Raw genomic sequence first — 15,887 nt, 5'->3', positions numbered from 1 at the left:
AGGGTAACAAACTCTTTGTGAAGGGTTTCATTTTTCGTCTAATTTCTACCAATTAATTAAGTTCTCTTCTTGGCCACTGAAGGTGGCTGGCACTTGACTCGGCTGTCCTTGTCATGCCCTCCTTGAGGATGTTTTGCACTGGCAAAATGGAGCTACTTAAGCAGCAGACAAACCAAGAAAGAACTTGCCTTTGAGCTGCCACTAGTTTGCAATTATCCAATCGGATTGAAATTAATTGGATCTGCACATAATAGACACATAAATCACACTAATATTGGGAGTAATTCTTTCGCATCCAAATAGTTTCACTTCTCTGTGTTTAATAGTCATTCGATATGCAGGGCTCTCTGCTTAAAGACTCCTCACAACTTTCACTCTTTAAAACTTGACCAGAACTTTACCGTCGAGACCCTACAGACAACAGCCACCCCACCATTATTATTCTTCCGTGGGCGGTCCCTAAAAGTATTCCATATTCTTTTCACTTTTTCAAGCAGTTTCCCCCAAAGTATGCAATACATTTCCCCCCTGTCTCTCGCTCTCTAGAATTTCTTTAAAGCAATCAGCAACATTGCCACAAGCCGCCAACAAATTTAAGAGCCGTGATGGCGAGGTTCTAAAGATTTGGAATACAGGGCAGAAATAAATACAAAAAAACTGTGCCAGCGGGGCTGATGGTATAATTTTTTACCAGCAACAGTAAAACAGAATTTCTGGCAATTCATATATCGATTCGAACTCGATTCTACTCGCCCACACGCACTTCACCAGCCAGCGTCGAGAGCGATGAGAGGATTTTGGGAATTTGGTTGGAGGATGCTAGTGGGAGGGGGGAGGTCGCCTTTGCCATTGCCGCTATTGTTATGTTTCAATTTGGCGCTTTTGTGGGGAGTCTGTCTTCGTTGAGTCTGTGACCGCTGTCAGCCAAACATACGCCCAATGACGACGACAGTCAGCGAAACGAATAGAGAGTCGTCCCAGCCTCAGGCCTCGGGCCCTGTCATCGCCCACGGGTTAACCAAAACCAAAGCCTTTCCCGCCACGAGACTGTCAAAAATTTACCGTTAATCTTATCTCACGCACCTTTTGTCTCCGTGTGGATTTTCTGAATGCCTGCCTAACAGTCCTTATGGCCCCATCCTCATGCCAATCCTGCTCCACCCCGAGCGATAAGCAGAGCAATTTTCGAGCCAGGAAAGGGTTCAGTTCTGCTCACAGTACAGCTCAAATATTTGCTTTTGCGGCTGGCAGCGATTTGCGCAATGTGCATGCACAAGCACTGGCTTGTGCAGTTTCTGTTTGCGCAGACACAATGTACGCTGGCAGGGGCGGGGGAGTAGCGGGCGAACGCGGTAAGCACATGACGTTGGCAACTTTAAAAGCTTTTTGGCAAATTTATCCAAGTCCTTGTTCAATCGTCGTCCTTGTGGCAAACAAACACAATCCACCACAAGTGTTCTGGAACTTTGTTACAGACCTTATTTCAATTTGATTGATTTAAGAGAGGGCCAGCTTGTGGCTGGCTATATTTTCTGTGGATATATGAACTATGGATATAATACGAGCATGTATGTACCTATTACCCATCTGACTGATTATTAACTAAATCCATTCTAATCGCTTAAACAAGCGCCAGTCCGTCACCTTCTCTTTAATTTCTTCTGGCATCAAATCATCCTTTCGGTCCTGCAATAGTCAAAAGTAAACCCACAAGACATACAATAAACCCATCCATTTGTGTATTTATTACACGAAAATGGGGCTTGCTAGCTGTTCCAACTTCCAGAATGTAGTTGAGTATTCGACTAGCAGCCGAAACTTTTATCTATAAATTTCGGAATTACTCGTACGTACGTGTCACGTGTCGTTTTACATTTCATTTTCGCCCACAGTTTCACGCTGCAGATATTTCTTAAAGAGATAAAGGCAAAAAAAGTTATTATATTTTTTAAATATTTATCTAAAATTTGGTAATGTAATACGCTAAAATTCACGTTCTTTGCGGTAGTTAAAAGTCAGTAGTTAAAATTTATCTGTAAAACGTACTAAAGAATTTGGTTAATTTTAAATGCATTACTTTGACTTCTTTAATCAAAAATTGTTTCGTATGAATAAAAATTATTCAGAAATGGAACAAGGCAAACGTTTCGGGCAGAATAAATTGCTTTGATTCATTTCCTGGATTCCTTTTCCGTTTAATAGTCCACATAAATTCGTTTACGGTAACATAATGTCAAATGCCGAGAGTAATGGGATCTAACACATATAAAAAAAAAATCTATAAATATGCATAAGGGTTTATTTGGAATATTTTTACCGATTATATGCAGACTTAAACACTTATTTCCCCGTCAGATTAATGTTAATTCCAAATGGGAATCGATTTTTATTTGATTTGAAACATTATCAGAGTTAGCTGACACCTTAAACTGGCTTACAAATATCACAGACGAATATCTGCTATGCAGATCTGATGTTTAATTGACTGTAGCCCAATCAGATTAGCACTAATTACGAATACAGAAAATTCTACATGTAAATATTTTCATGGCACTCTAACTTTCGCCTGTGTAGATAACAATGTTCGAGTTGGGGTTGGAAATGTGAACAACCAGCCCGTGCTTAACCCCATTTTTAGACATAAGTAAAGCACCCACCCACCCACTCGTAGCCCTGCCTAACCCATTGTAACCAACGCACGTGTCTGTCTCTGTCTCTGTAACTAACTCTGGGTCGGGTCGGGTTGGTGTTGTGGTGGCTTTAGCATTTGGTGGTGGTCTCTGGTGCATAGTGCAACCCCTCCCCTCCCCTCCCCATCATGCCCTTTGTAATCGTAGGCCGTAAGCCGTTACCAGTATTTTCCACCTGTGAAGGGAATGGCAAAGGTAACCAGTATTCTGTGTCACTCTGTGTTGGTGTTGGTGTCAACTTCAAAGTGGTTGAAACGAAACTGAACATCCCAAAAAAAATCCACCCTACTCCTACTACAGCGTTGCAGCTGCCGGCCGCTTCCGGTGACGCCAGCGGCATGGATGCCATGGAAACGTCGTCGTCGTCGGAGCTCGAGTTCAGGTGCACCACCACGCACGGCCTGCAGCAGCAGCAGTCACAGTACAGCGTCGAAGCCGACGAGTTCAAGCTCGTCTTTCTCAACTCGGACTCGTCATCGTCCTGCCGCGAAGGAGGAAGAGGAAGAGGAGGACGACACAGACTCATCCTGCTCCACGCACCACTGCCACAGCATCGTGAGCAATGTGGAGGACTGCGACTGGGACTACTTCGAGCCGTCGATGATAGCCTCCACCACCACGACGACGACAATGATTGCCTACACGGCCACGCCCACACCGCCTCCACGCATACGCCGCCGTTCCAGCGACAGCGATTCGCCGCTCCTCCAGCGACGCCAACAGCAGCTGCGCAGCTACTGTCCCCGGATCCGGGAGAGCGACACGGGCACCGGCACCGGCACGGACGAGGAGCTACTCCAGCACACGGAGAGCAGCTCCCAGACCAGCTCCGATCAGACAGCACCCCCCGTGCCGCCACCCCCGCTCCCGATGAGCATGAAGACGCGCATCAAGACGCGGTTCCTCAAGAGCAGCCACCATCATCACCACCATCATGCGCCGAGTCGCTGCAGCTGCAGTGCAGCCGCCGCCCCATGCCCGCCATCGCCGCCGCAGCAGCCCCAGTATGTGCCCATACCCGTGCCCGTGCCCATACCCGTGCCCATGGCCGCCTACCAGAACTGGCAGCTGGACTATCCGGGCACCGCAGGCCCACTCCTCGAGCAGGACGACCCGCTGGCCGCCTCGCTGCAGCAATTGTGGCAAGCGGCCGCGGCACTGGGCGGCTTCAAGTCCTCCGCACTGGCCGGCTTCAAATCTTCGGCGCCGGAACTGAGCGCCTCGCTGGGCTCCCTGATGACGCAGTCGCTGTGCTCCACCGCCTCGTCGTCTTCCTCGACCACATCGGGATACGGGACGGCGGCGGGACGCAGCCTGGAGACACTGACCGGCTGTCTCTGCCCGGCCGCCCGGGCTGCCAACTCGTTGCAGCAGCAGCGTCAAATGGCCAGCAACAACAGCAGCAGCAGCCCCAGCAGTGGGGCTTCAAAGCCAACAACGCAGCCAACAAGTTTAGTATCGTCGCGCCTTCCGTCGAGTGAGCATCAGCGAGCGCGTCCCCCGATCGAATACAGCGAAACGGACGACAGCAACGCAACGCCCACCACTGGGGAGAGATTGTGTAATGTCTATGATAAAACCGGCGACGGCGACGGCGATGGCGATGGCGGCGGAGAGCCAGCGGCCCAGACACATGTTGCTGTTGATAAGCAACTGAAGGGGAATGCTACAGAGGGAACCGCTCAGAGAGGGCCACACAAATACCACAGCCGAATTCTATGCGAAACCGAGCAAACACAAACCAAAACGGCAACAACAGAAACAGAAACTGAAACAGAAACCTACCTGGCCAGAAACAACAGCCACAGCCAGAGCCACAGCCACAGCCAGAGCCACAGCCAAGAAGAAGTGGAAGCAGCAGACGAAACGAATATACATAAAAATCAAGTACCAGCAGCAGCGGCAGCAACAACTAGAGCTGAGGCAGCAGCGGCAGCAGCAGCAGCTCCTTCGGCCATAACTCGTTTTGCAGTCGAAAATGTTGGAATTGCTGAAAATGCCGAGATTGTTGCCGCCGCGCCTAGAGAGCACCTAGTAGAGAAGGAGGCAGCAGCAGCAGCAGATCCCAAACCCAATCCCAGTGCCACAGCGAGTGCCAAGAATTTGTCCTCCAATCGACTTATAGCCAAGAGGGCCACCATGTCCGAGGAGCAGCACAAGATGCGCGAGAGCACAGTGGGCCACTTGCTGAGCGAAAGCTATGCGGCCAGCAGTCCGGATGAGGCCAGCAGCAACAGCAGCTGCAGCGCAGATGAGGATCAGGCGGCACAGAGCCCACGCAAACTGGTGGAGCGCAGCTACGATGTGGCTGTGGCAATGCAGGCGGAACTGCAACCAGACCCAGAGCCACACCCACAGCTGCAGCTGCAACTGGAGCTGGAGCAGGAGCCGGAGCAGGAGCCGGAGCAGATGCATCACAGCACCACCACCGACAGCAGCAGCAGCAGCGAGACCAGTTCCAATTCCAGCTCCAGCTCGGAGTCGTGTGACTCGGATGACACCGGCACCGTGGCCGATCGCCGGCCCAAGCGGCGGCGCTTCAACAAGGTGTTCGTCGTGAACCGTCAGCCGGGACAGGCGGGACAGCGGGTCAGAGCCAGACGCAGCTCCTCAACGGAGGGCGATTCACTGTCCTCCTCGGAGGCCAATCTGGAGGATTCCTCCGACAACGATACGGACACGGAGCGCACAGATTGCGGAATTGTTTTGAACTATGTGAAGCCGCTGGGCGAGGCAGCAGCAGCAGCAGCACCTCTGGGTGAGCAGGCGGAGGAGGGGCAAGTGCAACGTGCACGTGACGCCAACGTCAACGATGCCGATGCCGATGCCAATGCCTACGCCAGCGACGACTACGACGACGACGACGACGACGACGATGATGACGATGATGAAAGTGAACGATGCCGCGTTGCCAACTCAAGCGATGAGCTTGCCAACTGCATTGTAGTGGTGGGCGGGCAGACGGACGACGGCGACGGTGTGGTGCTGCACGGCATGCGATCTCTGCCAGACGCGGAGCCAATGCAATCAGAGCGCTGCGACTTGGAGCTGGAGCTGCACAGCATCTCCAACGATGTCAACCGGCTGCTGGAGCTGCACAAGCAAAACTCTCAGCTGGAGATGAAGCTGCAGCGGCTGCGACGCGGCGTTGCCGAAATCAATGAGGATCACCTGGCCACCACATCCACATCCACAGCCATGGGCACTGCTGTGGCTGCCGCCACCCAGGGGAAGCCCGTCGAGTGCAGCCCAGAGGGTGAGGGCTGTTGGTCATCGCCAGGTGGTAATCCGCCCGCTTCTCCTTCTCGGAAAAGCATTGTAAATGTTAATTCTAATGACGAAAGCAGCCAAAGAGAGGCAGAAACAACAGAGGCAGAAACAACAGAGGCAGAAGCAGCGAAACAAAACGAAAACGAAGCGAAGGGTAAACACAATGTAAACGAAGAAGCCGCAGCAACAGCAACAGCGGCGGCGGCGGCGGCTACTCTCGGGTTTACCTGCCATCATCAGAAGCACAGGCAGAGGCAGAGCCACAGCCAGAGCCATGGACAGAAGCAGGTAAAAGCAAACAACGATAATAAAGTGGTGGCAGCCGTAGCAGCGAAGGAGGCAATGGGAGAAGAGCGACAAACAGCTGTGCAAACTGTTGCGGCGCTGGCGACGGCCGAGGGGCAGGAGGAATGCAGCGAAGCATGCAAAAATAAAAACTCTCTCGCACCTGAACAGGTACCTGCTGTGGCTCGAGAGCCGGAGAGCGGCAGCCGAAGCGAACGCTCAAACTCGCACTCGCGCGCTCTCTCCCACTCCCACTCGCACTCGCACGCTCTCTCGCGCTCTCGCCTACCTGTTGCTCAGGGCCAAGCCGATTTCGGAGTCGAAGTGAAGTCGCATTCGGAGTCGTTGCGCTCGCCATTCGAACATGAAATGTTAAACGTTGCGGTCGAGGAGGAGCCGTACGCTCGCACACGGTTGTATCCCAGCAGCAACAGCAACAACAACAATAATATAGTTGCTAAAAGCAACAACGATAATGGCCATAATGACGCTTTCGCAGCACAAAAGACAAATAGCAGCCAGCAAAGCAGCAACAGCAGCAGCAGCAGCAACAGCAACAGCAACAACAACAGCAGTGACGTAGTGAATGTGAATGGGGGGCCACTGCCGCGGCCGCGTGTCTTCGAAAGTTGTGAAAACGACAGCGATTCCGATTTTGACAGAATATTCGGCACACACCTGAGTGCGAATATGCTGAATACTCCGACAGCAACAGCAACAACAACGGCCAGCAGCCCAAGAACGTCGCCAGTGGAGATGGAGGGCCAGAGTCCCAGTACCTCAGCCAAGAATTCACTCTCGGCCAAGTATCGCAGTCTGGTCATGATCACAAAAGACAACGAAAGTGCAGCAACAGCAGCTGGAACAGCAGCTGAAACAGCCACAACAAAGGCCAAAAGCGATTACGACAGCAACCACTTTGGCCAGAACTTTGGCGGTGAGTCATTGCGCGCCATTGAGGGCTCGGATCTTGTGACCAGCGATCGGGAATCATCGCGCGACTCCTACAGCGTGGACTCGCTCAACGAACCGGCGCCAAAGATCTGCCTGGACGATGGCCTGGCCGACGATGACTCCTGGGTGGAGGAGCTCAGCCAGCACGAAAACGAAGACGAAGAAGATGAGGACGAGGATGAGGAGGAGGAGGATGAGAACATAAGCAATGCCACCACCACGCCGACGGCCACCGATTCGGAAGATGCCGATGGCGATGGGGACATGAACAGACGCCACAGCTACATGGACAGGGAGGAGGAGCTGCGCGGCTACCACAGATCGGCCATTGACTTTACGCTGCACACCATCGTGGAGGAGAGCTGCGAGGAGAGCGAGGTGGCCTCCATGCGGGCGGACAACGAGGACGCCGACGAGGAGGAGGATCTGGCCGAGCGTCGCCGCCAGCGCACACTGCAGCACCATCACCGCCTCAGTGCCTCCGAGCTGGAGAAGTACTTCTTCTTTGGACTCGGCGACGGCAAGGTGATGAGCTCCATTGACACGCGGGGCGACGACACCGCCTCGGAAGTGAGCTCGGAGTGTTCCGAGGGCATCGACTCGCTGCCACACGAGGATCAGCTGCTGGACGGGTGCAACAGTGCCACCGATCTGGCCTCGTCCCGCCTGGAGAAGTACTTCCTGTCCGGATTCATGGGCTTCAGCGGCGCCGAGAAGCAGGCGGAAAGCGACGAGAGCGGCGGCAGCGTGGGCAGCGACAGCGAGGGACATCCGAGTCCCAGCCAACGAAGGAAGCGACTGGTACGCGCACGCGGCACTCCGCGCAGCCACAACTCCTCGCTGGACAACCTCCTGCTGCCGGAGACGGACACCCTGGACGCCAGCACGTGTCCGGCTGCCATGGCTGTGGAGGACACCTCCGAGTCGGAGGCCGGATGCGACGACACGGTCATCCATCTGGCCAATGCCGGAGCCTCGGATGGCTCCTCCTCGGACACCATCAAGCGCAAGAAGCAGCTGCGCAAGCGCCACGACTCTCTGGACGAGAAGAAGATGCACGAGGATGCCCTGGCATTGGGTGGCGGCCCCGAGTGTCGCACGCCCACTCCCGGATCGATGGGTGGCAGCTCGAGCCAGGGACAGGGCCAGGGCCAGGCCAAGAAGCAGCAGCACCACCACAGCCGCGACAGCGGATTCGTGGGCAGCAACGATGATCTGCTCAAGGCGCCCGACTGCGAGCCACCGAAATCTCCGACTCCGGCCCTCGAGCAGATCAGCGAGGACCGCGAGCCGGCGCCGGCCCTCGGTCTGGCGGCCAAGCTGGAACTGCCGAGCACCTCGGCATCGGCACTGGCATTGGCCAGTGGAGCGTCCGGCCAGGGTCAGCGGCCCAGGCCAGTGCCTCCCGTGACGACCAGTTCGAATCTGGTGCGGAAGGACAGCTTCAACAACTGGAGCTCCGACGAGGAGACCAACCTGATGATGAGCAAGATGCGGCAGTTCTTCAAGACGCTCATCGTGGCCACGGCCAATGCCCAGCAGAGCAAACCCACCACGCCCCCCATGCCCAGCGGCACCACCACAAGCACAACGACGCCCAACTCGCAGCGGAAATTGGCCAAGACGCGACCCGCACAATTGGCCTACTTCGAGAACGAACTGACGCGCCTCATGAAGACGGTGCCGGGCATCAACGACGAGCAGGTGCGCGAGATCGTGGAGTACCTGAGCAGCGAGGACACGTGGTCGGACTCGTACGACTCCTCGGACTACACCAGCTCCGATCTGGAGGGGGGCGAGCGCAAGGGACACCTCAAGGCGCAGATCTCGGCCAGCTGCCAGCAGATCATCAACAAGTTCGAGGTGGACGAGGAAGGGGACCGCGGCGACGGCGGCCTGCTGGACGAGGTGCAGAGTCTGCACGGAGACACCGCTTTGGTCTACCAGAAACTGGTGGCCTCCTTCAGCAAGGTGGCTGTGGGTGGCGCCGCCAGCGCAGCAGCGGAAACAGAACCCGAATCCCCACAGATGGCAGCGCAGGAGGAGCAGCAGGATCGGGATCAGGATCAGGAGCCAGCGGGCAGCACGGAGCAGCGATCGCCGCAGCTCTTTGCCAAGGTGATGCAACACATTGGCACCCGCCTGGTGGCCCTGATGCACGAGGTGAGCAGCGGGAATGAGACGCCGACACCCTCGCCGGCCACCGGACAGGGACAAACGCGTCACCATCGGCGGCTGCAGGCCAAGATCTCGGCCACAACGACAGAGGATGAGGAGGACGAGGTGGAAGAGCAGCTGCGGGCGATGCCCATCAAGCAGCTGAAGCTGCGCAGCAGATCCCACGATCTCCTCCTGGACGGACCCCACACGCACGGCCATGCGCATCCAGCTGGGGCGCATCATGCAGCGGGCTCGGCAGCCGGAGGATCGGCCGCAGGAGGGGCAGGACACGGCGACAATGCAGGGGAGGAGTGCGGCGTGGCCAGCGACTACGAAAGGTTTTCGTGGCGCGGCAGTTTTGAGTCGGCATTACTGGCTAATGGCGACAGCAGAACGAGGCTCAGTCAGCTGAGCCAACTGGACAGGGACAACTCGTCGTCTGCGTCCGCTTTGGCTGTAGCAAAGCGCCGATCGGCAGGCGACCTCCTCTTCAGTCAGCACCAACAGAGCCTCAGCCGCGAGCAGCTGGACCGCGTCCGATCCTGCGGCAGCATCGGCGGCGGCGACGCCCACCACCATCAGTTGGAGGCCTCGCCCGCGAAGCCGTGGCTCTCCTCGGCAGGCTCCTCCATTGGCGGCGACTCGGCCAAGGATGTGCGTCGCTCCAGCGTACCGGATGCCATCTACGAGACGGACTCCAGCGACGAGGGTGGTGCCCAGAACCAGTTCAGCGGCGCCCGCTCCACCCTGCCACGCAGCCTGACCAGCGGCGGCCAGGTGGCCAGCACCAACTCCCTGCCCCGACTGCCCACCTCCTCGGTGGGTGCGGGTGCGGCGGGGCCCATCACCAGCACGCCCAAGACCAAGTCGCAGAGCGCCCTCAACCACACACCCTCCTGCCCCGCCAGCAGTGCCAAAAGTGCACGCTATCGCTCGCCCGGATTGGCAGCCCGTGCCGCTGCCGCCAGCAATAACAGCAGCAGCAGCAGCAGTGCTGCCGGCGGAGGAATGGGTGGAGGTGGAGTTGGAGGTGCCACCACCAGTGGCAGTGGCAGCAAAAAGCTGGGTGCGGGCTTCCAGTTCCTGTACTCGAAGCGCGATGCGCGCAAACGTCTCAACATGTCAGCGGGTGAGTTCTCCTGTCCTGTTTAATGTTTGTCTTTGAATATCCTGCGAGTGGGCGAGGGAGTTGGGTGTGGGGTGGAGGCCACACCTCATTCCTCCTTGGGGTGGGGTACACACGCACAGGCTTCAGGCTTCAAGCTTCAGGTTGAGCGTTTGCTCAGGTCAAATATCTGGGCTATGAAATTGCTTTGTTCTTAATGAAAAAATTCCTCATAAAAACTACTCTGTCAGGACGAGAGGGTATATTGTATTCGTGGGGTTATATGTATAACATGGAGACGGGTGTGACTCTGGATAGTGTGGATGGGAAAAGTGTGAAAACTATTCGAAAATTAAGTACTTTTCTCGATGTTCTTCAGTCTTTTAAATTAAGTCTTAGCGCACACGCGAATGTGACAAAAGAATTGTAAAAAACCACACACATGTCGTGTGCATGACTCGACTCGAGCTTCGAGTTTTGTTGCTGCTGCTATTGCAAAACTCAGCTCACCGTTGCAGAAATATTAATGGAAACTGTATGAACTTTTTTTCCCTTTTTAACTTTAACGAAGTTTATAACTTCTTTGTTAACAGAACTCCAGAGAAAATGATCTCTGCTCGAGCTATTTATTAGCCTCGAATTTTGATAACAATTGGCCAGTAAAGGCCAATCCCATGCTCATGATGACGATGACAATAATGTTAGCGCTTAACACTCAGAGACTCAGGCAACAGACAGACCGATAGACAGACAGACAAAAAGACGGAAAAAAACATTTGGTTCCGCCGACAGCTGCTTTGCCCGAAATAAACCCAATCAAGGTCAATTAACTGTATCCATATTGAGCTCTCCAGTCTCCTCCAGTCCAGCAGTCTCTCTCCATCAGTCATAGCCCCCATAACTGGGGCTCATTTTGCCAGTTGGCGTCTAAACCGATTTTCGCACTGTTGCGTCGTCAACAACAACGTGGATGTGGTACCGGTATGAGATAGAAGTAGATGTATCTGTATCTGTAGATGTATCTATAGATGTAGCTATGGCTGTACGAGTATATGTCCATGTGGAGTGGTTAAAGTTGTGTTCCGCTTGGCGGGGGCGTCTCTTGTTTTGTTGTTGTTTTTCTATTCATTATTTAGCCAAAAAAAAAAGCTGTTTTCGCTTTTGCGGCCAACAATTATACCTATACTCGTACTCGTACAGCCGTCGAGCCCTGGTCAATGGAACTCGAACTCGGAACTCAACCCAAAAACCCGCACTACTGGGTGCAGGCGGGCTTTGAACTTTGCTGTGTGGCGGCTGCCCCTTCCTAGAGATGGGATGGCCAGGGGATGCTTGAATGAGTTGTAGATCTGATGAGGAAGTACCAAGCCAAGCGGTGGGCACACCCACGGAGAGGTATGATTATAGCGAGGGATTTCAGAGATAAATCATTAAAAAAATATTCATTAAATTTTCAATACGTTAAAGTGTGGAAATTCGGCTAATGGATTCAGATGAAATTTTCATTTATGCTTTTCCATAATAATTACTATATTTAATTATGTGGAGAAACTAAAAGAGAAATCCAGCTACAGCTGAAACAATTTTCGAGGCTTTCCCAAACAGAATAATCACAGATTACAGATTTATTTCAATAATTCAATAATTGATTATCGTTCAAGAATCATTTCCATATCCACACAAATTAATTTCCTTCCTTCACGATTACAAATATTATATTCCCATTCGAATATTTACCCTCACGCTGCCATCTCAAACAGACTGAGTTTCGGTCTTGGCCCGCCCCCTCCCCATGCCACAGTCCCCCCCCTCTTTGTTTACACAGTTTTAGTGGTTCGACCAAATCGTTTGTCTTTGCGGCAACTTGGCCAAAACACAATTAAAAAGTTGGCCCCGCCTGCCCCCGCTCTGTGTCCCGCTCTCTGCCGCCAACGACAATATTGAGCTTCTATATAATAATAATAATAATACTTGTTCAGAGTTAAGCTCTTGACGTTGATAAAGAGCCTGCGGCTCTGGCTCTGCCCCTCTCCCTTGCTGTGGCTCTGGCTCTGGTTTGTTTGCGAGTATTTCCTGCGTTCACTTCAAATTTTGCACAATTAATGTTTTCGATGCCACCAAAACAGAGTTGACACTGGCCAAAAAGAGTTGTATGTTGGCATATGTATGTACATATGTATGTTTTTCCACACTTATTTTCGTGCATCAGTGCATCCACAGTGGCGCGTCGGGTGTGCGGAAATGATTGCAGCAGTGCTCCATTGCTGTGGTGTGTCTATGTCCAGGCCCGTGCCCGTTCCCGTGCCCATCCGGCAGCCGTTTAAGTGTTTTGCACCAAAACAAAGCTACCAGCCAGCAGCGGGCGGGTGGGTGCAAGGCAATGCAATGCATGCAATACTATTGCCGTAAAACAATTTCCACAATTATTATGCAAATAAAAAATAAAAACCGAGCTACAATTATCGCTGCCATGGCGGAAGTGCCAAAGATGGTTAAGGCAAGGGGGGCATGGCATGGGGCACCCTGTAAGAGACATCTCGACTCGCTTGGCCATCAAATTCAATTAACCTTTCTGCCTCCGAGACCGAGACAGAGAATACCCAGAGCCAGAATAACCAGAAATGCGAGACAAGAGAGAGAGATCTCTATTTTATTCTGTTTCATATATATGCTGCAAGTTGCGATGGACTGGCGAGGGCTGAACTGTGTTTATTGAAGACATCTATCTTCAATTTGGGAATTTTACATTTGATTTCAATTAATTTAATCTTTTATGTTGTATTTTATTAGCACCCCTCGCTTTATATCTGCCGCTCGTTTCGCTGGCCTGTTAATTGCACTTTCATTGGTTGGGCGCCGCCCCAAAGCGACCCCAAAGTTCAATATTTAAATAATTGAATAAAACTTAGATTTCTGAACAAGAGGAGCATCCATTCCATGCCATGCCATGCCATTGTTCTGGCGGGGTTCTGGCACTGGCTGCCATCTCTGGTTCAGTTGCCGTTGCCGCGTCTAACGGGACTGGAGCTACAGCTACAGCAACAGCCCACCGCGATGTGCTCTATAAGTCACCGCGAATTCCGATCTTAACTCTGTCGATCCAGTGAAAGTGAAGTCTGTTTCGCCTCACTTTGACTTTTGATTGCGCTTTGGCTTTGGCTGTTTTCGGTTTTAATTTTTTGTTCGGGGTATCTGCCTTTGCCCTCCCTTTGCCCTGTCCCGCATACACTTTTATCGGTCGTTTCGCTGTAGATTGGTGGCTATCCATAGCGGAAATAATACTCGTAGAAGTGCCATAAAAAGCTAAAAAAAAATAAATAAAATAAAAATGAAAACATTGTCCGCATGAAATGGAGATATGATGTGTACTGTGTGGGTGCTGTTTGTGTGTGTGTGTGTGTGTGTGTCAACAAATCGTGACTGCATAAAGAAAATTCAAATACCATTGGCAGCAGTTTTACTGCCACCCCACCACCAGACAAAAGTCAAACACTTTTAATGGGTGTATTTCTGCCTTTAATTGCACTCTTGGATTGCTACCAATAGGAATCGCCTGCCACTGCCCCTGCCTCTTCCCCAGTTGCCACTTTGGCTGGTAATATGACCCACTTCTGCGGGTGTCTGGTCTGTTTATCTGTTTTTATTTTGTTGCTGCTGTTGCTTCCAGCCAAGCCCTCAATCTCAAAGTGTTTCACACCTTCATTTTCGGGCACGCCCAACTCTCAAGGCTGTTTCGCTGGAAGTTCAGGGCCGCATCCGCCCACACCTCTCAGAGAGCTGTCTTTAATTTGCAACTTAATTAAATGGCGCGACTGCCTGCCAGCCTGCCTGCCTGCCTTCGAGTGGTCATGCAAATGGCTCGAGCGGCGATCAAGTGGTCCAATTACGTGGCCTAGGCAACCATAGATTGGCCAAGTGTCGCCAGGCATCTTATCAAAGGGTCTGACAAATCAATGGAACTCTTGGCCTTATCGCCAGGGGAAAACTACTTTAGATTTCAAAAATACTGATAGGGGGGCGCAAAGCATTTTATCGATTCAATAAATACCAGCAAGAAATGGGTTTGGTTTTGGTGGTATCTTTTGGCTATATCTCAGATATTTCCAGTCAGATATTCTGCACTATCTGAAAACACACAGAAACAATCGAAATGGCTTGGATTTTGTGTACATTTTCCTTGGTTCAGAGTCAGACCTTTCTAATTCACGCTCAAACAGCGCTCAGAGTGTTGCCCCATTCCGTTGCACAGTGCACAGCACAGCCAATTGAGCAATCACACTTTGGTGATGCCATGCCAGATGCCCCCCCCCTGGCAGCCGCTGACAACTGTCAACTGGTTGGTTGGTTGGTTGGTTGGCTGCTGGTGTAAAATGAAATAAAACTTTTGCAGTCCGCTGCGGATGACACCAAAATCGAATGAATCCCAAACCGAAATCCAAATCCAAATGAGAAAATGAAGCAAGTGACTCGTTTAATTGGCCCGCGGCGTGCGGCAAAAGCAGCGAAGCCAAAAGAAGCCACCGGCAGCTACAATGCCTTTGTGTCACTGCCCCCGTCGGCTGCTACACCCATAGCTCGGGTGCACAACTATGGCAGAGGAAAGTCATCAGCCGCGGCGACTGCGGGCTCCTCCGCACTGCCCTCCAGTTCGGCCGGCAAGATCCAGTACGCGGCGCTCAATCGCATGCGCAAGAATCGATCCGCAGACAATCATCCGCCCAGCCAGCGCCCACGCAGAACCAAGTGGCGGCGTCTGCTGGGCGCCTGCTGGTGGCGCCGCAGACGGCGCCGCCCACGCAGCTACAAAGATTACTGGGGCAGCAGCGCTGGCAGCGGAGGAGGCGGACAGGCGAGGCGGAGTCTCTGCTGCTGTCGCTGGGGCAGGGCACGGGCAAAGGCGTACAGCTGTGACTCCGACGAGGAGGACGACGACATCGATGCCAAGGTGGCTGCCTACATTGTGGAGATGAAGCAGCGCGAGGCCGTGGCCAGCAAGCAAAGTGAGAAAGTGAAGGAAACCCACTGCCAGGAACCCTCCAGCCTGCCACAACAGCAGCAGCAGCAGCAGCAGCCACAGCCACATCCCTATCCCCATCCACAGATGCGAAAAGTATCTTTGCCCAGAGCCTGGACCTGGGATGATAGTCTCAGGTCGAACTCTGATAGGTTCCTGGAAACCCTCGAGGAGGATCTGCCTGTTGTTGCTGCTGCTGCTGTTGACACTGCCGTGGCTGCGCCTGGTGGCAGAATGTCCCTCATCCTGCCTCGTCGCACTCCGCTGCATGTCCACTTTGTGGAGAGCGAACAGCAGGACAATCAGGAGGAGGAGGAGGAGCACCATGAACGGGAAGCGGTGCAAGGTAGGCGGCGCTGCATGCACCTTGCACTGCTCTCCCAGACTGCATCTTCACCCTGTCTTAAAT

At 53.0% G+C, this 15,887-nt stretch overlaps 1 protein-coding gene across 1 annotated transcript in view; it reads left to right on the top strand.

Moving 5' to 3' along the window:
- LOC111066956 overlaps positions 1 to 15,887 on the top strand; it is a 55,772-nt gene that overhangs the window by 37,253 nt on the left and 2,632 nt on the right. The window contains 4 exon segments of the mRNA XM_041591773.1: positions 2,991 to 3,177; positions 3,179 to 6,248; positions 6,417 to 6,643; positions 6,908 to 10,488. Of these exon segments, the coding sequence (XP_041447707.1) occupies positions 2,991 to 3,177; positions 3,179 to 6,248; positions 6,417 to 6,643; positions 6,908 to 10,488 (7,065 nt within the window).

The sequence above is a fragment of the Drosophila obscura genome, unplaced genomic scaffold (assembly GCF_018151105.1).
Source record: "Drosophila obscura isolate BZ-5 IFL unplaced genomic scaffold, ASM1815110v1 contig_150, whole genome shotgun sequence".
In the NCBI taxonomy this organism is placed as follows: Eukaryota; Metazoa; Arthropoda; class Insecta; order Diptera; family Drosophilidae; genus Drosophila; species Drosophila obscura.
The sequence above is the reverse complement of the archived record's forward strand: the minus strand, read 5'-3'. Positions and strand labels throughout refer to the sequence as shown.